The following is a 23,382-nucleotide window of genomic DNA, read 5'->3' as shown; positions in this document are numbered from 1 at the left end:
AACTTTTAAGGACAATGAATAGTTGTGCTTGTTATAAAGTCATACAATGAACGCTGGTTAATAAATTTTCAAATAAGAGGATTCTTTTATCTTCAATTGATCACGATGATGGTCAATACTTCTGAAGTTGGAATGCTAGCTAAAACATTGCTGCCATATGGGGCCTTCTTGAAGTAAGGTGCATAAAATTGAAGCAATTTCGGGGAAACTATATCGGTAAAACAAAATATTTCCGAATTTCAAAAATATTTCGCAGCTTATCTGAAATTGTGAAGTAAAAGAGAGACAAAAGATACCAGAGGGACAGTCAATATTTTTTAATTATTACACAATATAAGACAATAGAAGTGATGGAGTTCGAAAACAATATAAACTTATATAAATCAGTTTTTCTTGAAATAAGGGTCTAGATAATGTATATTGTAAGGTTTTCTTGTCTAATAACATACCAAAGGGTGTCGGAATTAAATCAATAAAAGACTGACAGTATGAAGATCTTTCTTCGGACGATCTGATACCCTAAGGTGGGTTCTACAAAAAGAAAACCTTAAAATATACAATATCTGACTTATGGACCGTTGAAATAAAATGACTTGCAGGATTTATATCTTAGTTTATCGATAAATAATGATACTTTTTTCTTGTGTGATAAATTTAGATACGTCCTAGTGATCATTGAAACTCATTAAATAATCTGCACATAAACTCACAAAAAATCCCTGTGTCGTTTCAAAAGAAATATTTCTGAATTCAGATGAAGCAAATACAATTTAATATTTATGGTATTCGAATTTTTTAATTCACATTAATTACATTAAATTAAGAAAAGAAGATGCCATATAGTTTTTTTTCATCTTTGAGCGGGAACAAATGATATTTTTTTATAACGTTTTATAGTAATGTTTTTTCTCTTCTGTCTGGCACTAAATATCAGAAAAAAAAATATACCATAATACCCCAACCCCATTATAAAGTATGATACTGTTCCCATATGTATATAAAAACTTAGAATATCTGGTTATTCGAAGGTATATATGAATGTTAAAACAATCAAAAACTGTCACGAAGAGAGCAACAACTCGTAATCTACATGTAACAGGAAAAACGTACATGTATAGGTCAATACACAATGTGATTCATAACGGTTGCATACATTTGTTTAAAAAAATCATACAAACGAATGTGATAAAATTTGGTCTGTTTTAAAAGTGTTAAATATTTGCATTATTAAATTTATCTCATATATTGTCCTTTTATTGTAGCAATAAATTCATTAATCTTTGATTTTTCTAAAGTTCAAATGTGGGTTAACAAAGTTTTTCTTGTATTTCGGTCTGAAAAACGGAGGAAAAATTTTGTTCAGGATTAAACCCCTCGTTGTCAACATCCCACGGTTCATATCAATTCAATTGAATGTTGGGGTAAACTAGTTTGTATTTAAATCAGAAAAAAAATACTAGGTCATTAATCTATGTCTTGATGCAAATGTCATTGAATCTCGAATCGTCTTTGTTGCGTCTTCAAACGAAGTTTACAAGCAGAACCAAATACAATGAAAGTCCCAACTACGTATTGGCTTCCGAAGCTACACAAAACACCGTACAAATGTAGATTTATTTCGTCTTTAAGCCATTGTTCCACTACTAAATTGTCTATTCTTCTTACCAGTACACTTGGTACAATCAAAAACCTGATAATAAATTGTTCAAATAAGGCCTTCGCAAATAGTGCAACTAATTACTTTTGGAGTGTCAAGAACTCGTTGGAAGTACTTGATAAATTTTTGATTTTTCTACCCTATATACCACATTTACTCACATTCTCATTAAGAAAAAAATCATACAACTAATTCAATGGGCATTTAAAAAGTCAGAATGTGAATATATATGTTCAAACTCTTTTAGGTCAGTTTTTTAGTAGCAATAAACAAAAAAACTATGTCAATTGGGTATGCTTTGACACTACATCTGCCCCTGAAGTTTTACTAGATAACATTTTTGTTCGCTTTGGAGATTCCGTATATCGACAGGTTATTGGAATTCCAATTGGGACTAACTATGCACCACTTATTGCGGACCTGTTTTGTATTGGTATGAGTTACAATTTATTACAAAAATCAGCAAAGACCCATCGAAACAAAATCTTATACACAAATTTAATAATACTTTTAGATATTTGGATGATATTTTGGCTCTCAATAATGACGACTTGATTATGTATACTAAAGAAATTCATCCTGTTGAACTTACTTTAAATAAAGCTGATACTAACAATGACCACTGCCCTTTCCTCGATCTTGATATCTCTATCATTAACGGACAGCTTAATACTAAAATTTATGATAAAGAGATGCTTTTTTTTAATTTCCTGTCGTTAATTATTCATTTTTAGATGGTGACGTTCCCTTGTCACCATCTTACGGTGTTTATATATCTCAACTTGTACGATTCGTTCGTGTATGTAACAATGTTTTAGATTTTAACTAGAAAAACTTATGTATTACTGAAAAATTATTACACCAGGGTTTTTGATATCACAAACTTGTCAAAACATTTACTAAATTTTATCATTGGTATACGGACATCATTCGTAAATATAGCTCAACATGCAGACTTCTTATACGTTCAGGTATTTCACATCCATTTTTTTTATGGAAATATTCTTTATAAAGCACAAAAAAGTCAGTATTCACCCCAGAAGCTAACAAAACCTTTAAATAGACTTATTAAGAAGGGATATAGTTACGATACTGTTGTCAGGTCATTAAAGATTACATATTTTGGCGTTAATATTGATTATTCACTTATAAGGTCTTTGCATCGCGACTAAACACATTTATTTAAAAAAAAAAACAGTTGTTGGCATGACACGGGTTCTTCTCATATATGTTATGATGGTATGATACTTAAACCCCTAACGGGAAGGATGGTGCCTGATATTCATATAATGAAGACATTATCTTTCAATCAGTTTAATTGAAGTCTGGAGCTGGCATGTCAGTTAACTGCTAGTAGTCTGTTGTTATTTATGTATTATTGTCATTTTGTTTATTTTCTTTGGTTACATCTTCTGACATCAGACTCGGACTTCTCTTGAACTGAATTTTAATGTACGTATTGTTATGCGTTTACTTTTCTACATCTAGATGTATAGGGGGAGGGTTGAGATCTTATAAACATGTTTAACCCCACGGCTTTTTTGTAGCAATACACAAAAGTCAGGAGCATCTTGCCTTTGTTAGTTTTGTATTATTTTTAATTTTAGTTTCTTGTGTACAATTTGTAGTTTAGTATGGCGTTCATTATCACTGAACTAGTATATATATTTGTTTAGGGGCCAGCTGAAGAACGCCTTGGGGTGCGGGAATTTCTCGCTGCATTGAAGACCTAATGGTGACCTTCTGCTGTTGTTTGTTCTATTGTCGGGTTGTTGTCTCTTTGATCAATCCCCATTTCCATCTCAATTTTATGACTATCGTTCTGAAAAAGTAAATAAAAAAAATAGGTGATTTATAATTGGTATGCAGTTGTATCAGTTTGGGAAAATCTTGGAAAAAACTTTAGAAGATAAACTTTAATCTTCTGGTGCAAACAATGCACGTGTCAAAAAACGTTTAACTTGTACAAGAACCTTCTACAAATTAAAACTAAATTGCAACTTTCAAAAATATTTATAAACCTTACAAAGATTCCAGGCTAAAATCCTGTACGTCGGACAAGCGTATCGTCTACAAAATAGCTTCAGTGACATTCCAATGAAACAATAATTAGTTTTTGAAAAGGTCAACGAATATAGTATAACAAAACCTACTAAACTCCAAGTTAAATTAAAAAAAAGGACGTCAATAAATCTGACAAAATCAAATGTTCCCCTTCAAAGAAACGAATGAAAAACAACTGCCACAATCCTGAATGACTAATGCAAAGTTGTATTAATGATATTCGTTACTCAGTTGCACTTGATTGCGATATCATAGTTCGATCAACATACTCGACCGTTCACCCTCGGTTAATGATTTTAGAATAATTACCACACAACCTACATTTAATTCCGAAGTATATAATTTTTTTATAGGTTTCCTACTGTAAGAATATACTGTCACTCTGACAAGCAAGAGTACATAAAATAGATAAGAACACGCTTTTATTCGTAACAATTTTAGAAAAAAATTATTTATTTATATTTTCCATACACTAAAAAATCAGTGGAAAACAGTAAATAGTTTCCTCAAATGGAACCAGTTGTAAGAATTTTACTTATTTTAGTTGCTTTCACTTGACCGAATACCAGAACGTCTTACCACAGTGGGTACTCTGTCATAAAACTATATATTACAGAGTCAAACTCCGGTTATATACAATCAGTTTCCTTTGTTTGCATGCATTGGTTGATTAGGGTTAGTTTATTGGAAACCATTAATGGCCAATGCTATTTTGTATGCAGTTGTATTATCATTGTTATTGTCATGATTGATTAACTTTGAATGCTTCGCAAACATAGCTATAAAAACAGTTTAATCCAACACTTTCTACAAAAATAAATGCCATAAATGCCTGTACCAAGTCAGGAATATAACAGTTGTTATCCATTTATTGGATGTGTTTGAGCTTTTGATTTTTCACTTCTGTTCACGGACCTTTCGCGTTAAATTTTCCTCAATGTTTGGTATTTTTGTTATTTAGCTTTTAAGTTCTAAAGGTGTCATACTGTGAGAATGATCAGTATAGACAAGGAAATGAGGTGTTAACTTCCAGAGTTTAATTCCGTTGTTTAACATGCATTTGAAATATGTTCAGCTACCAGGTGTTGTTGAAGGTTTAGAATTGTTTTTGTTTTAGGAATGTTTTAAGATCAGCATAAACTTGTAAATCAATTTACAAAAATAAAAAGCTTAGTTAAACTTCAGCTGGGAAGACATTTATATCTACAATTAAACTAGTGTTGGGAAATTGAAGTTAAGGTTGACATTCATTTCGTTCCGGTGGTGCAACTGTATTGACGGGTACGGATTGTCCTAATACTTAAAAGTGACAAATGGGTGTACTTTCTGGTAATATAACATCGGGTCGTTTTCTAGCTGTTGTGCAACGAGTAAACATGCTCAACTTCAACATATAACAATTATACGATGAATTATGTATGTATTGCTATAACAAAATTTGTGAATACTTATAGAATATAATACAATCTGACGTGCATCTAGCATAAAGGGGTGTAAGCAACTGAAATTATGTTTGCATTGTTCATATTTGCCACAAGTTTGTAGTTAATACTGTTAATAGTTATGTAATCTTTCAGTAGACACAATTCACTATAATCACAATCAACGTAAAATAAATTATATCTTAGTTATTGATATTGAAGTTTTTGATATATAGATGCACATGTGTGATGAACGCCTTTTGACAGAAAATACTAACATTGCCAACTGTGAAATTTGTGATAGAATATCCTGAATGTAAAGTTTTGTTTTACTTTATTTGTTATTCGTTTTAGTTGACATTTTACAAAAGTAAAATCACAAAAATACTGAACTTCAAAGAAAATCAAAACGAATAGTCCCAAATCAAATAACAAAACAAAAGGGCAAAACATATCAAACTAATGGATAACAACTGTAATATTCCTGAATTGGTATAGGCTTTTAGAAAATAGCGGATAAAACCTGGTTTTATAGCTAGCTAAACCTCTCACTTGTATGACAGTCGCATAAATTTAAATTACATTGACAACGGCCGCGTCGACTCTGTGTTTTTGTAAGATGTATTTCTATATGTATCCATTTGAATAGTTAAGCCTTTTTCAACTGTTTTTTATAGTACGTTGTTATGTTGAACTGTTACACCACTGTCACATGTTAGGGGGGCCCGCTAACATGTTTAACTCCGCCACATTCTGTATGTATGTGCCTGTCCCACGTCACGAGATTGTAATTCAGTGATAGTCGTTTGTTGATGAGTTACATATTTGTTTTTTTTTTCATTTTTTGTACATAAATAAGGCCGTTAGTTTTCTCGTTTGAGTTGTTTTACATTTTTCATTTCAGAGCCTTTTTAGAGCAAAGTACGAAGTATGGGCTTTGCTCATTGTTGAAGGCCGTATGGTGTTCTATAGTTGTTAATTTCTGTGTCTTTTTGTGTCTTGAGGAGAGTTGTCTTATTGGCAATCTTACCACATCTTCTTTTATATATCAACTTTTAGATGAAAACAGCGAAACAACAGAACAATGGAGTGCAACAAAAAACAAACGACAATTCAACATACATAGAAACGAACTATTAGAAAACAACTGCTATATTCCTGACTTTGAAAAGGAAATTTTAAGGAAAACTGGTGGGTTGAACCAGGTGTAGTGCCAAACCTCACGCTTTATGAAAATATTAAACATACCGCTGAAATGTCAACATTACATCTCGGGAATACAGTACAAATAAATGCAAGAACACTCATGGTAATAAGTATTTTGGTTTTCTTCATTTATTAAAAAAATACAGTTTTCAAGCAAAATACTGATGACATAACTAAATACATATTATAATATATACTTGAAAAATAAAATCTAAATTTTACAATAAAATTAACCTCTCATAACAGTTTCATATGTTTTTGACAATAAATCTTTTTGTCATCGGAGCTTTAAAAACAGGGAAAAGAACAACATGTCTAAGCAATAAGCCCAATTTATGCTCCGACATTAAATATGGAAGTATAATTTTAATTACTAGTAGTATCTTTATTGTTTAATTGATGGGTGTCGAGGAAACCTTAGTTTTTTTTTATGTGTTTTTACTTTATAAAGATATTACATGGATCAATTATTTCGCAGGTGAATCGTTCAGCAAGGTTTCAATGTGAACATTAACTTCAAATTCTTTTACAGCTCTCTATTGGAATTGGAATTGATAGCTTTATCTATTTTAACTGTAAACACAAAAATCAAAAAGTGTCTATTTTCAAGCACAGCAATTGATTAAATAAATTATTTGAAATTTTCTTTTGTTTTGTCATTTATTTGTACCATCGACGTTTCCTCTCTTTGGAATGCCATATTGTAAACCGATAAATGTCTTGTGTGTTGTGTTAAGAAATATACAATATAATGAGTTAAAAATGAAGAAAAAAATACAAAATAAAAAGTATTGCATGTTTTTGTTGATGCTTTTTGAATCCAAAGTCTCGGTTTAACAAGTTAGAACGAAAAATTCGGAAATCATTTGATTTTTTTTTAATATTATGATGTTTATTTGTAAAAAAGATTTTAAAAGAAAATAAAACTATTTCCATTTGATACGACATTAACTGGGCGTTTATAAGCTTCGGATCCTTTGTGAGTTTTGACCTATGTTCTTTGAAAAAAGAGTAAAGTCATAATCCAGTATAAAGATGGATGACGGAAGCAATATACAACACAGTGTATTAGAAAAATTAGAAAACGAAATATAAAATTAATGATAACTTGTGTACAGAACGTCTTCTTTTATAATATACATGTTAAAAAAAACATTCACAAAAATGATATGTCAAAATATATAAAAATCACACAGTAAAATTTCCAATAATATTATGCGTATCAAGTTTGAAAGTAAATTAAATATATGCAAAAACCGATATTTCAAAATATTAAAAAATACAGAAGATATATAATACGTGATAAAAACAAATATATAAGATATAAAAAGTAAAAACCAATAAATTTTAAATAAAAGGTAATGCAAAGAATCAATTTACCTTTACGATTTCACTCCTTTCATAGAAAAACAAGTTATGAATCAACTGTCTTGTCGTCTTTGACGGAATACTTGAATAGCATGAAGTAAAATTAGTGATATAAACTTTTCGACTTCATACTTTCCTCATTACTGGCTAGCTAAAATGTTATTGCACGATCTTTAATTAAACGCTGTCACTCTTCTACACTTTATTTTGGTTCATACATTAAACCTTCAAATACAATATACAATTATTAAGAAACTGTTTATATAGGAATTCAATGACTATGTTCGTGTTTTAAAAGTCTATAACACGAAGAGTGGCAAAGGAATAACCATTCTACGCGCATCTTTAAAGTCATAAGAAACCTCAAATCCAAAAAAAATATTGCATATGTTTTTTATAACTCAATGGATAGTTTTCATTGTAAAACTTATGTACGTATACTTTTTTCTGAAGAAAATTCTTTAATTTATTCATATTTAGAAGAAGTTTACTTTATTTGAATTGCTTCCTTCCAGCAAGCTATTCCCCCGATATATTTTCCGTATGCAAGATGACCTCAGTGTGACCCATCTCGTAAAAATCCGGTGACCACAATACGCATGGATTTCCTTAAAATAAACTATTATCTGAATTTACATGTTAAACACGTGCTCAATTTCCATGCTTTTTTGTTTATTTTTCGTCAATTGTTGACAAACAGGTGACAATCGTTAAACTTCGGCTTTAAAACACGAACTTTAATTACCTGCCATATTTTCACAACAACACTGACCGATTGAAAAAAAAATTGACGATTATACGATATTTACACGAAAAAAATGATAAATTCGAGCACAGAAGACTAAGTTTATGATGTTTGTATGCATTGGTTTAAGAATTGGAAGAACAATATTTTTCACCGGTCACTCTTTTCTTATGACTTTAATCCGGTTTACAAATCATTTGCATAGGAAAATGGATGTACCAAGTCAGGAATATGACTGGTCTGGGATCCATCAGCTGATATATTTATAGATTATCGTTGATCATCTCAACGAGATTGATTTTCTCGCTTGAGCCGTCCCGGCTCAAGCGAGAAAGGCAATCGAGTTGAGATGACCAATGATAATCTGTTTATCGCTATTTTACCTATGACGACGTTGTCAATTTCATGTCAATTTCGTTAGCAACGCCACGTGTCTGCTTAGTTTCTAGCGATATTTTTTTCCATCTCAAGCGAGTAGCATGATATGAAAATTATCACAAAAAAAGATCAAACGAAAAATGCACAAAATAGCGATAAATAGCGAGTATTTGCTTTGGTCAAGTTTTATAGGCTTACTTTTTTTGGAAATTCACCTTAAAGTTTTTTTTGTTATTGATAACTTCTTTTTTGTATACAATAAAAATTTATGTTTAAAGCTGTTTGACCTCTTATTAAATTCCAATTTTCTACTCCTTTCGTGAATTTTGAAATCTTATGTAATATAAAAAAAATTGCAAACAACACGTTTTATAAATGAATGCTTCCGACGCGCGCTTTTCTGGATTTACCTCCATCAGGAACGCTCAAAGCAAAATATTTAAAAGCCAATGATGTATAAATACCGAAACAGTTGAAGAGCTATGATAAAAAAATACCTAAAAATATCCTAATCCATCTAAGGTCATCTTTGCACGATGGAGTTGCAACCAGTTATATAATACTTTACCTGCATATTAGGCAAAAGTTTTGGAATGATTGCTCTCTATATTCACCTTATTATTCGAGCTTCAACGGAAAGACATGTGTAGACAAGACGCGCGTCTGCAGTACAAAATTATATGTATCGTCAGCATGTGTATTCGAAAATGAAGGGCCTACATAAAATGGTCTGGGTAATTCCGATAGTTAGTTGATGGTTGAAGAGCCAACATTTGCGATTTTTAAATATTCTTCACAAAATGAATAAAAGAGGGACGAAACATACCAGAGGGAGAGTTAAACTCATAGATAGAAAATAAACTGAAAACGCCATGGCTAAAAAGACGAAGACAAACAGACAAATTGATGAGCCTGTCAACAAAGTGAGAGGTTTAGTGCTATAAAACCTGAGGTTCAAACTACCATTTTCTGCATTTGAAAATGCCTGTACCTATTCAGAAATATGACAGTTCTTGTCCATTCGTTTTTGATGTGTTTTCTCGTTTGATTTTGCCATGTGATTATGGACTTTCCGATTGGATTTTCCTCTGAGTTCAGTATTTTTGTGATTTTACTTTTTTTTTTATAATAGTACAGAAGACGCAACATAGAAAACTAAAGACTAAGCTACATGAACCCCACCAAAAACTAGGGGTGATCTCAGTTACTCCGGGAGGGTAAGCAGATCATGCTCCACAAGTTATGGGTTGTTTGCATAATCTCTTTTAATTTTAAGTAATACAATGCGGTCATACGAACATCTCATATGCCTGACGATGTCAAAATCATCAGAATCAAGTTACAATCTGAAATTTTGTTTATTTATTGTATCTCAAGGAGGATTGAAAGTTGATACAAGTTGTTCGTTAAAAAGAATTTTATTTCACCGTTAAAAATTCCTCCCTTTACACAAAGCAAAGGACAACAAACGTTCAAAAAGCGCTCCTTCTCACGATCTTTCTACCATCAATTCGGTAAGTTATTTATCAACCGCCTTCAATCAATTCTAGTTGATGTTGTCGCCGTACTTGGTACTCATCATTATTTACTTGAAGTTTCCTAAGAAAATATTCTCTTTTGACCATTGTAATAAGTGAGGTTACATCAATGATTTTGGGGTTCTTGTCTCTTGTAGAATTGCGAAACAAGAATTGTTTTGGAATAACTAAAGTGAGTAAATGATAGTTTACCTGCTATGCATGCTGTCAGGAAGCAAGCTACGTTTCCACAAATCATTGCTCTCACAACCACTTTGGTGAGATCGTGCTTTCGAGTAGGTGCCATAGCCCCTAGTGCTCCAAGCATAATTCCAATAGAACCGACATTTGAAAACCCACATAAGGCATAAGTCGCAATAACCATTGACCTATCCTAGAAAATAAAAAAGAGACACATCCATCAGTTACTTTATATAACTTCATGATTGTAGTTCGGTCAATGACATTTTGTCAACAGTAGCTGCTGCTGCTGGTGATTCTAAATGTAAAATGTACGTTTTATAGTTAATGAATATAATTTAGTCGGTTACAAAATTCCTCAAATTCGTTTATTGTTATAGTAGTTTTACTAATCAATTATGGTAATTTTTTTATTTACATAATCATAATTCACTAACCAGGATAAGAGAAGAACCAATGTGAATACAACAACAAACAGATAGATGTATTCTCATTAGCTGAATAAACGTTGAGCTTGAATTTGCGATTTTAATTTAGTGAAAAAAATCTTTGATAGAGATAAAATACTTGAAATCCCACAATGACTATGTACACTAGCATTGACATAGTCGAAACTAAAACAATTAATTGTTAGCTAGACTATATGCATACAAAATAAATATCTATAAATGAATCTGTACTTATACTGTAGTAAAAAATTACAGGTTAAAAAACGTTTGAAAATAAGAAAAAAAACAACACCTAGTATAAGAGGTATGAAAGATAATGCAACCATAAGTATTCAGGTCGCAAACAAATCCTACTAAAAGTTGTAAGCAAGATTTTGCAATCGGCAACAGAATTTATATTTTCAGTAAATCAAAATTTTAATCTAATCCTACTTAGAACGTCTTAATCCGATCTCATAAAACATGTTTAACCCCAACGCATGTTTGCACATGTCCCAAGTTATGATCCACTGGCCTTTGTTAGTCTTATATATTTCGTTTTTTTTTATATTTAAGAAAATAAGAAAAAACTTTTTTTTTTAAACGAGATGATAAGAAGTATTTATTTTCACATAAATACACGTACATATCTATTTTTTGCAAACGTACACTCAGAAGATTTCTAGCGTTTGAAAGTTTGCAGTATAATAATAAACGGGGTATAATAATGCACTAATATAATGTGAATTAAACATTAAAAAAAGCTTTATTTGTTGGTGTTGTTTAAAACAGATATTAAAGTGTGTGATTTTGGAAATTTGAAATAATATTTTCTATTACAGCAGTCCGAGTAAGCCTTTTCGTTATCTAAAAAAAGTCTTCCAAATCTTATATAAGATTTCAAAATGCATTTAACGAAAAACTTCTAAAATTAGCAAGTTGAGAACTTGTCACTAACATCTAACCTAGAGTCATAACCTTCCTAAAAGTATATACTGTCACAGGAAGTATTATCATACATGTTAATTTGGTAATACTTTATTTTTGGTTAAAGCTGTGACTCATATCATATGTCGTCTGGTTTAATAGCATGTTACACTTCATCAGTTTTTATTATGAAAACATACTGACATCTGACATTCATCAATTTAAGTGTCAGATTTATATAATTTATTTCGTTTACCAATAAATTTTGAGGGATAGAAGATGAATTCTAAATGATTTTGTCATACCTTTTTTTCGCGTATATATATTGTTTCGTTGGCTAATGGCATATAGCGGTCATTGCCTATGACTAGTTTTGAATTAATATATAAAAGAGGGACGAAAGATACCAAAGGGACAGTCAAACTCATAAATCTAATATAAACTGACAACGCCATGGCTAAAAATGAAAAAGACAAACAGAAAAACAATAGTACACATGACACAACATAGAAAACTAAAGAATAAACAACACGAACCCCACCAAAAACTAGGGGTGATCTCAGGTGCTCCGGAAGGGTAAGCAGATCCTGCTCCACATGTGGCACCCGTCGTGTGTATATAAAACATTTTAGAAACAATAAGGCCAAAAAAAAAATCTTTTCAAATATAATTCCATATAAGATGGTAAAGTTCTTAAAAAATATTCATCAATAGCAAAGACTCGAAGATCTGTACTTTAAGTCTCAAATCTTTCTGTTGGTTGTATTATTTTTTCCATTTTTTTTTATATCTAGAGTCAAGCCTTTTCATATAGCTTTATACGATGTTGTGCTATAACAATACTATTGGTCTATTGTGGTTTGTTTCATTTGTTATCATGCCTCATCTTTGGTATTTTTACATTTATATACATCGTTCAATAAAGGAAAACCATTTCAACAATAACGCGTAAGTAATCTTTAAAGTGATTAATGCAAGAGTAATAAAGGAAACGAAAGAAATGCATGTACGGGTTAGAATTATTTAGTTTATTTAAGGAACATCTAAATATTAAAGGCATGCATAAAATTATATGTTAGGTAGACGTCAATAGAAAAGTTAACCAACAATACAAAAAAAAAACATCTAGTGGTCAACATAGAGGAATACGTATAAAACGATGTGGTATGATTCCCTTTGAGACAACTATCTACCAAATTCAAATAAAGTGGATGTAAGCAACTATAGGCAATCTTATGTCCATCGACAAATGAAGACAATCCCTAATACCATATAAGGAGCGATAACAGCGCCTACATACAAAATATGAACGAATGCAATTTACAAACCTTACAGCCTGGCTATTTTTTAGATAACAAAACTCATCATCACACACGAATTTCTGAAATTCGCATTTAAGAAAAAAAAATGAATAACCAAAATATTAAAGAGATCACTTTGAACTTTTTGAATAATTTTGATACATCATGAAACCTTTAAACGATGAAACAGCATTTGAAATATGGTATATGAAATACCTCTATGGTTCCTCCAACGAGAGTGTGATCGAAATCCAGATAATGAATATCCCGACCAACCCGTGTCCAGTTTCCAGTGTAACTGCTGTTTATAGCTGGTAGTCCCTCATACCATGTTAGGTTTGCCCTATTATCTATGTATTTGGATAATTCGTTATAAGCAACGAACTCGTTGATGAAAGTTTTAATTCCGATTAGTTCTCCAAGGACACGACAATCAGTATGGTGGACGCCCATTACCCAAGACATAGGCCAAAATACATAGGAGCAAATAAACTAAAATAAAAAGTAATATAAGATATATTTACATTGCTAAATATCATAATATATATTAGCATACCTCTTATACACTTCTAGGAATATGATTGGGTAAAAGCGTCCTCGTGGAAACCGTGTATATTTGATAATAGGTTAGTTGGGAGGCAGGGCTTATTTCATACACGGTTAGTAGTGGAGTTAAAGGTTTCGACACACGAAGAAAGTGATGATAAAGTGAAATGAATTCATAAAACACATTTAAATCTAACAAGTTGTCATTGTTGGCATCTGTTTTTGTAGGATCAAAGGAAGTAGTTTCTAAATCATGTTAAGGCTAGCTGTATTGACGACTTGCTCATTTTGATAGGTCACTAGTCTAAATTTTACACGTTAAGATGGTCGGTGAGATAAATTCGTTACATAGTGTGCTAGTGACGTAATACGGTATATATGGGGTCAGTAAATTCTATATGGGAATTCGAGCTTCGCTCTCATCCCATATATACCGTATTAGGTCACTAGCACACTATGTAACTAAAAGTACTAATGTTAATGTTTATATCAGGTTATATTACCGTCAGCAGTATCGATGGTTTATTAGAGGGCGTCTAGACAAAAATCCACATGAAATGATGATACATTTTATCGAATCCATATAAAAACCTCTGCTTGAATTTAAAACCTGAAACTTCCATTGTATAACTAACATATCAAATTGGTACTACAGTCTACATACCTGGAAAGTAAGAAGTTCATGATCTGGTGCATATAAGCCTGCTCTCTCCCCAAACCACGTTAGAGTGGCGTTTACAAACTGAAGTAGTGATATAAAGGCAATGAGATTTACAGCAATATTGGCAACAAGTTTCACAGACATACATGCGCCATTAGATGCAGCTTCAACTATGTTTCTTTCTTTCCTGTAATATAAACGTCATCTCTCATTCTATATACATATAAGAAGGTGTGGTGTGATTGCCAATAAGACAAGTCTCGCCAGAGAAGAAAATGAGGTGAACGTAAGCAACTAAACGTATGGCATTCAATTATGACTGTGTGTAAAATGACATACCGTATAGCAAGCTTTAAAAGACTGTAAAAAATGTAAAACAATTTAAACAAGAAAATTAACGGTTTGACTATGTGCAAAACAATAAACGAAAAACAAATATTATATACATCAGCAAACAATAGCCACTAAATTGTAGGCTCATGACTAGAATATTGAGGGGTAAAACATGTTTACCAAACCCTCCCACAAATCTGGGACTGTTACGTCACAGCCCACCATGAGTACAAACTAAATATGTTTTTTAAGTTGTTCAACTCAGACGATATAAAGCAGAAACTTTTTAATTGCTGTTATTTACAGAGCATTACTTCATAAATTATATTTCATATCAACCCTGGTTTACTGACTATATTCCGTGTTGTCATTAAGGGACTTGCTTCTGGTAAAACAAGTCTCATTTGTAGTATTTACCACATACTGTTTTATATGGGAGCTAGATGGAAGTGTAACCTCCTTAATTTGTATCAAAAATTTAAAAAAATTGACCTAAAGAAAAAACACAGCAATTTAAGTCTGAACTTGGTGATGTTAAATAAAATCAACCCAAGTTATCAATCAAATTATGACAAGACATGTCATGCAAAACACAAAAAATAACCGATTAGGTACTACTGTTTCAATGTAATGCTCCTCAAAATAACCGATTAGGTACTACTGTTTCAATGTAATGCTCCTCATAATAACCGATTAGGTACTACTGTTTCAATGTAATGCTCCTCATAATAACCAATTAGGTACTACTGTTTCAATGTAATGCTCCTCATAATAACCAATTAGGTACTACTGTTTCAATGTAATGCTCCTCATAATAACCGATTAGGTACTCCTGTTCCAATGTAATGCTCCTCATAATAACCGATTAGATACTACTGTTTCAATGTAATGCTCCTCATAATAACCGATTAGGTACTACTGTTTCAATGTAATGCTCCTCATAATAACCGATTAGGTACTACTGTTTCAATGTAATGCTCCTAATAATAACCGATTAGGTACTACTGTTTCAATGTAAGGCTCCTCATAAAAACATTGTAGTAGTATTGTTTACAATGCCATGCATTGTAATGTTGTTTATATAATTGAAAACGAACATATGCTATATTTTATCTTGGGAAGTTTCTTATATTTCAGTAGTAAAAGCTGCAGGTGTATAGATAGACTCACATGAACCTGTCTTCAAATAGTGTTACAATATTTGAGCGTCACTGATGAGTCTTATGAGAGAATTTTAAGTTTCAAACGAAACTTACGTACGTTAACGCAAGTAACTTAAGCGTACAATTCTACGGACTTTTAAGACTTAATTCAAATTGTGGTTGTCTCCCTTCGCCAGTTCAATCATTTCAGATTTCAACCAGATACTCATCATAGTTATAATATTGTTTTAATTCTAAAATAACATTCATGTTTCAGGTACAGACATTTCGATTTCGGGGTGTGTGGGGAGAGCGCTTTGATATTAAAATGAAGATATTTTTGGTTCTGATTTTGACTGCATGAAATTGAATTCACAGCTTTTTGAGTTAAAAAAATTTGAGTTAAAAAAAATTAATCAAATTGGAAATTAGTATATTTAGGGTGAGACAAATTTTGAAAGAGCATTTAAAAAATCTTTACTAAAGTGATGTGTGAAGGTTAACAAGTCTACAGGTTTACAGGTTTAATTTTACAATCAAGCAAGTAATTAAGAATAATTAGAAAGGAGTTAGGTATACATTAAGACCCCCTTTGGCCCCAAAATATAGCAGTTTTACAAATTGTTAAAATGTAAACTTTTAGTTATTAATTGGAAAGTGAAATGATTCAGCTACATGAACATGGGCTGATTTTGACATTACAGTGCACATATATCAGGTACTAGCATTATTAAGTCATGCTACATTACTGACATTTTCACAATTTTAGCATTTTTGTAAATTTTTAGACGATGAATTTAGTTTTGCATGGTTGACTGAAATAATTTAAATTAATACGGATCACGTAAAATTTGTTTAGCGAAGCTTTGGGACTTTAAAAGATTAGCCATTGAAGAAAACGGGTGAAGAATGATGGCAATAACCATTTTACCTTGTAACTACGCCAGTTATCGTTCAATCCAAACACCAAATATCATTTCTCTGTATCTAAATAACCAGAATACCTTTTGTGCATTTAAAAAGGACTTTTTTTATTGTTTGCCATTCGAAATACTCTCTTCTTTTATTAAGGTCGAACTTGTTAGTAATAACGAAGCAACTCTTGGAAGGTCTGTCGTGTTCCAAATATAATAAACTACTTATATTGATAGTCATTGATATAAAGATTTACTACAGCTAGCACAAAAACTTGTACGTGGTGAGACTATAATAAAATATTGAATCTACATGTACTCATTACAATTATTCAATACACTAAAAATAGTTGGCCTATAGCTCAAAGGTTCTAAGAAACAGACTTAAACAAGAAAAAATAAATTATGTATGTATGTGGGTGTAATTCGGTGGGCGTGATTTGTTTGTGTGTTTCATACTTGTTTGTCGTTCTTTTTTTTATATATATATAAATAAGGCCGTTAGTTTTCTCGTTTTATTTGTTTTACATTGTCTTATCGGGCCTTTTATAGCTGACTATGTGGTATGGGCTTTGCTCATTATTAACAGCCTTATGGTGACCTATAGTTGCTAATGTTTGTGTCATTTTGGTCTCTTGTGGGCAGTTGTCTCATTGGCAACCATACCACATCTTTTTTTTATATATAAACATTGACATTAACCATGAAAATGACCATTGAGGTCGAGATCAGATGAACAACACAAGGCAGACATAAACATCTTAAAATTCGTCCATACAACAAATAAAGTTGACCTATTACTGATATTTCAAGAAAACTAAAACACAAGAACTTAACACTGCACAATGAACCGTGAAAATGAGGTCAAGGTCAAATAAAACATGCAAGACTTGCATATAAAATATCCCATACACCAAATATAGTATTTGAAAAAATACCAAAACTAAATAAAAACTTAACTTTGACAACTGAAAATGAGTTCAAGGTCAGATGGTGCATGTGTATCTGCCAGTTAGACATGTACAACTTAGTCTTACAGTGAATATACTAGACCTCTCTAAGCCTCTCTTGCTTATAGACTTGACCGTTAAAACTTAACCGTGTTCACTAATCCATGAAAAGTGATCGAGGTCAACTATAAACTATTTGACGGGCATGAGAAACTTGCAAGGTACGCGCAATACCAAAAATAGTTATCATATTACTCACTATTAAAAAAAAAAGAATTTTAAATAGTCACTGCACTATGCAAATGAGGTCAAGGACAATGGACATGTGACAGACGATAAATTCATCACACGACTGAGGCATTTTTTTACAAAGTATGAAGCATTTAGTTTTCCAACCTTCAATTTAAGAAGGCAGCTAACTCCACCGCCGACTCCATCGTATCACTATCCCCATGACGAGCTTTCTGCGACAAAAGTCGCAGACTGTACGAAAAATAGGGGATAAAAAAACCTGTTTTGACATGTTGAGAAAGATCCAATACTTAATTTCAACTTAAATCAATATTTTTCCAAAAATTATTACCAAGAAACTGTATGAGCGATTTTTATCAAATATATACCAAAAGATGTAGAATTGTCTGAAGTTTTTTGTTTATTTGGTTATCATATTATTCATGCTAATTTTTTGTACTTTTTTTGTAATATAATGAAACAATTTGGCCATTTGTGTGAAATGTGTCATCCGGGCTTCTAAAAATATAATACTAGTATTTTTTGTAGTGTTATCTTTGTATTGCTATACCAGCTATTCATATCTTGCAAACGTTTCCACATTGTTGAAGACCTGGATGTGACCTCTGGATGACGATTTTATTTTGATATTATAGTTTGGAGGGGCCTTTCATAGCTCACTATGCGGTATAAACTTAGCACATTGTTGAAGGCCGTACCATGACCTGTGTAATTTCTGTGTCATATGGTGTCTTGTGGAGATTTTTTCTTATTAGCAATCATATCTCATTTTTTGTTAATAAATACTAAAGATATACAACTGAACAACATATTGGTATCAAAAAATAACTTCATTTCTCAAAAATCACATGGATAAAAACTTGTCCATGCATTTGTCCATCTTTGATTCCAATGTTTTTCCTCGTTCTATGCTCTCTTTAACCGCTTCATATGTCTCTCGTGCCAATTCAGATGTTGACTTTCTTGGCGCTGGTGGTTGGGCTTGTACCAAAGGAGGTTCATCTTCTTCCGAACTAGACGGATTTTCTGCTGGTACCTCTATCGCTGCTTCTCTGTGGTCATCATCTAGCATTCTCCTTTTAACCACAGCTTCTATTTCTTTTTCTATTTCTTTTTGTGCTATAGGCACACCAGAATGTCCTCGTTTGCACAGCTGTAAAGAAAAACGTAAGATGTACTGATTTATTTAAGTTAATTCTCAACAAAAAAGTAGTATAACAAAAAGGAAAAAAAATCAGATAGTTGTCGCTTTATATTTGCTGATTTGTTAAGTTATTTCCGTAATAATTTTTTTCACGAATGGGTCAATGGGATTAAATAATCAGAAAATAATAAAAAAAATCTAACTATAATTGATAACAGTCCAGATCATTTGAACAGTATATATAGAAGTTTATGGCGAGGGCTTCATCCTGCTACACTTTCAAATACGAAACTAAGCAATTAAAAAAGATAAAAAACTATTTATTTGGAAATAATCACCAACTTAACATGTAGTTCAAAACAAAGCTATAATTATTGTTGTTCATTCATCGTTTTGACTCCCTTTTTTTTTTTATAGTAACAGCACACATCTTTTATCTTCAAATTTCAATTGTCGGAAAAGTCGCCAGAATTTTCAATTTGTTTTCTTTACGAAAGGATGTCTACCGATCGAGGGGTCAACCAAAAACTTTAAAAATATAGTAAGGCAGTAATCATTTGGATTTTTGGGGAGGGGAGGGGTAGTTTTTTAGGTGAAAATACGGCCATATTTGTCCATTTGTTATGATGAACCTCCTTAATTTGTCGCCAAAAAAATAGATTGTTTTTCGCCATAGGCATAGGCTATAGGCGAAAAACTAGTTTTTCCGGAAAAAAACCCATAGCCCCCCCCCCCCCCCCCCGAATTTCAAATGGTTGAACACTGTCTTAGATAGTTGTAGATACTTTAATCTTTTGATGAAATCTTATGACTAATGAAAATTACACTTTTTACGAGAAAGGGGAATTTACAAAATTAAAAAAAAAAATGAATCTAATCAACTGATCAAACACACCCGACAATGCGTCAAAATTAACTCTAAAGTACCTTTTTTGAGATAACTTCTTTATCTTTGGGATGGTCTCCAGCTTGTCCGGAGTATCTGCTCTCCATTTCCCTTATTCTTTCAACGATTTCTTTTAACTCTTCATTGGTAATGATAGCCCCATCCTTTGTTAACTTTTTCATCTGGTCGGACATTCGTCTTCTTAATTTCTGGAAATCCCCCTCTTGGTACAACGACTTGGCCTGTCCAGGTAGTTCATCTATATTGCTTCTAATATTTTCCAATATCCTCGGCCAATTGCAGCGAGTTTTTTCATAGTTTTTGGCAATCATTATTTTCTCATTTAGAGAAACTTCGACACGCACCTCCTTTGCTTTCAAAGCCATTTTGCAATGTTGGGATATAAATGTTTTTTTCTGTATGTCCAATCAGAGGTCTCAAATAAATAAACAACTTCTTATGGACCAAAACAGGAGGTCCTTTAACTTTTATCTGCTTTTTATTAAATTTTATTTACATTTCGATGTATAATAAAAAAAAAATAATAAAAAAAATATCGCTTAAATCTAGCTTTTTTGATTTTCAATATTTATAGGTACTAGTATATATATATATATATTTTATACACTATATATGAGGTTTGAATTCCCATCGGATACCTTATATTCAGCTTTAATACCTGAACTGGTATACATGTATAATAAAATAAATGTGTTTTTAAAGCTTCATAATGAACGGAAGGGACACTCTTTTTGCTATGATTTTAATGATGTACATGCAGTATCGAATGTTAAAAAATTGTATGCTTCTTCCATACAAGTCAGATGAGGATTTCGTGTTCATAATGTTTATGAATATGTATTCTTGTTATGTACGGAATATGAGGTTCGTCTTACCACACGTAAACCTTACAATAAGGAATAGAATTTTGGAATTTGAAGGAATACCTCACACATATGAAGCACGGGATGTCTTTTCTGTTCTGCAAAATCGACCATTTGATTTTTGGATACTTTCTGGGGAAAGCCCACGCTCATTTCAGGAGTTGGTATTGGCAATTACACCAAGAACTGTTGGTTTTCGATATGGAGTAAGGTTCATGACCCTTGAAAACAGACTGTTGATGACTTTGATATGGCTCCGCCAATATCCAACATATTCGATGTTATCTCAATATTTTGGCATAAGTGTACCAACTGTTTATACTATTATAAAGAAAATGTGGGTAATTTTATGGGAAGAAGTTGCCAGAACAATAGTGTGGCCAGATAGGAATACTTGGCATCGGAGAAATGGAAAGTGGCCCGAAATGCCCAACGTTTTGGGATGCATCGATGGAACTTCGCATGAAATTTTGGTGCCGCAAACCGAACCACAAGAAGAATTTTACAGTGGTCACAGAAAGTTCCATTGTATACACACCCAGGTACAAGTATATGTTGAATTATATTTTTTCGCATATTGTTAAGACACCTTAAAAAGGATCACATAGTAATGATTACCCCCCCCCCCCTTTTTACGTACAAAAAGAAATTTAAAACACTTATGTGAGCATGTGATTTTTACGGCAAAATATGTGACTTTTTTTTGGATGAAAATTTAAGCATTTACAAGCTATATATATATATTAAGCTATCTACAAACACTTAATTTTAAGACTATTACGATTCGACTATAAGTATTTAAAGATTTACACATACAGCATTAGTGATCATATGATACGGAATTTTCAAAGTAACTATTTGCATGAATTTAAATTTTAAAACTTTATAGACAAAGGACACAGACACAAGCACTTGACTGGATACCGAACCTCTAAAACTCGCCCCTCCCCCTTTTTTGGTTTGCTTTTTTATTAGAATGTATTTATAACTTTAAAATTGATATAGAATATTTTTTTTGTGGTTATGTAAAAATACATAATTTCTATGAAAACTAAAAAGCTCAATTTCGCATTTTTTATTCGAAATATGTATACATGTGAATTATTTTTTTCAATTTACATGTGATTTAAAATATACTAGTAGTACATGCGACATCTACGACAATCCAACCTTTTTCTCTCCATTGATCGGTTGACAGGGTTAAACAAAATTATGAAAAGATTCACCAGTCTTTCAATAAATGAAAAAAAATCATAAAGCTATACAAACTTTCTCTGACAGCAAAGCACTATTTGATTCGTCATATTTTTTAAATATAGAATTCAATTTTGTTATTCATGAATTTCAGCAAGAAAAAGTTGTTGTATACACACGTTATTCTTTCCACCTGTTCGTACCCTTTTCATATCTCTATTTTTGAAATACTAAACCCATTCCTGTTTCTTTCTCATCAAATTAGTATTTCTGTTTTGTGGGGGGATCCATAATTCAAGCTCATCGGGTTTGAGGAATATGGATGTTTCTATCGTGTCTATTTTAAGTAACTCTTGTCTGAAATTATGCAAGAAAAAACCGGGGAGGGGAGGGGGACATGCCCGAGGGACTTCTAATGTTCGGTACCTACCTATGAATCAGCCAATGTATGAAATAATTTCATCCATACGAATAATAAAAAAACGATGCACAACAATTTTCAGAATGCTATAAAATCTACATGTATATGCTTACATTACTGTAAGTATTTTGTTAACGGAGAAACTTTGATCGATAAGGGTCATGATTATTTTCACGATCAACTTAATTTATGTTTTACAGGTGGTTATAGATAACGAAAAAAATATCTGTCATATTCACTCCGGATTTCTGGGCCATGATAATGACGCTTTCGCGTATCAACAGATGAAGCGTATCGGTCCTGGACTTGATCTTGATTTTCCTGCCAATGGGTTTATCCTTGCAGACAGTATTTATCCAAATACAAGACCTCTGGTGACGCCGTATAAAGCAAATGAAATAGCAAGACTGCCTCGCAATGAAAAAAGGAGGAAACGAAAATTTAACAAACTGCACAAGAAGAGGAGAATTTTTGTTGAGCATGTTATAAAAGAGCTTAAAACTTTCCGGGTTATCGGAGCAATTTACCGCCACACTAGATGGGAACTCTCTTGTATAGTTGAGACGTGTGCTGGACTTGCAAAGAGAAGGGCTGAATTTATCAATAATCTTGATTAAGAACAAGATGTTCCTACGGTTGCAAAATAAACCCATACAAGATTTGTTTTTATTTCGTTCTTACTTAAAATTGTCAAGATTAAAAACCTTTACGGTCCAATTTCAAATTACACTCCATGCGGTAAATTAATTAATATTGGACGAGTCCTTTTCATTTTTTTTATGGGTGGTCAGAAAAAAAATTGAATAACTCAACTGACTGTAATTTGCAAAATTGGCCTGAAA

General features: G+C 32.0%; 2 protein-coding genes across 3 annotated transcripts in view; both read right to left on the bottom strand.

The window, feature by feature from the left end:
- Window positions 1–6,451: 6,451 nt before the first annotated feature.
- Window positions 6,452–23,382, bottom strand: part of LOC139513735 (uncharacterized transporter HI_0519-like) — a 66,901-nt gene continuing 49,970 nt past the window's right edge. For both annotated transcript variants that reach the window (XM_071302495.1, XM_071302496.1), the window contains 4 exons: window positions 14,424–14,607; window positions 13,430–13,705; window positions 10,570–10,750; window positions 6,452–7,941 (listed from right to left, as the gene is read on the bottom strand). In XM_071302495.1, coding sequence (XP_071158596.1) covers window positions 7,919–7,941; window positions 10,570–10,750; window positions 13,430–13,705; window positions 14,424–14,607 — 664 coding nt within the window. In that variant the 3' untranslated portion in view covers window positions 6,452–7,918. The remainder of the gene's footprint in view (window positions 7,942–10,569; window positions 10,751–13,429; window positions 13,706–14,423; window positions 14,608–23,382) is intronic.
- On the bottom strand, window positions 18,846–20,522 carry LOC139513736 (uncharacterized). The gene is made up of 2 exons (XM_071302497.1): window positions 20,083–20,522; window positions 18,846–19,164 (listed from the first exon to the last, which is right to left on the bottom strand). The coding sequence occupies exons 1-2, from the start codon at window positions 20,425–20,427 to the stop codon at window positions 18,856–18,858; spliced, it is 654 nt and encodes a 217-aa protein (XP_071158598.1). The 5' UTR covers window positions 20,428–20,522; the 3' UTR covers window positions 18,846–18,855.

This window comes from Mytilus edulis, chromosome 2 (assembly GCF_963676685.1).
Source record: "Mytilus edulis chromosome 2, xbMytEdul2.2, whole genome shotgun sequence".
NCBI classification, from domain to species: Eukaryota; Metazoa; Mollusca; class Bivalvia; order Mytilida; family Mytilidae; genus Mytilus; species Mytilus edulis.
The sequence above is the reverse complement of the archived record's forward strand: the minus strand, read 5'-3'. Positions and strand labels throughout refer to the sequence as shown.

Excerpts from the sequence above, each read along its gene's own strand:
- LOC139513736 (XM_071302497.1), bottom strand. The coding sequence starts at position 20,427 with ATGGCTTTGAAAGCAAAGGAGGTGCGTGTCGAAGTTTCTCTAAATGAG. Across the intron at positions 19,165-20,082 it reads AAGAAGTTATCTCAAAAAAG|CTGTGCAAACGAGGACATTC; the intron begins GTACTTTAGAGT and ends TTTTCTTTACAG.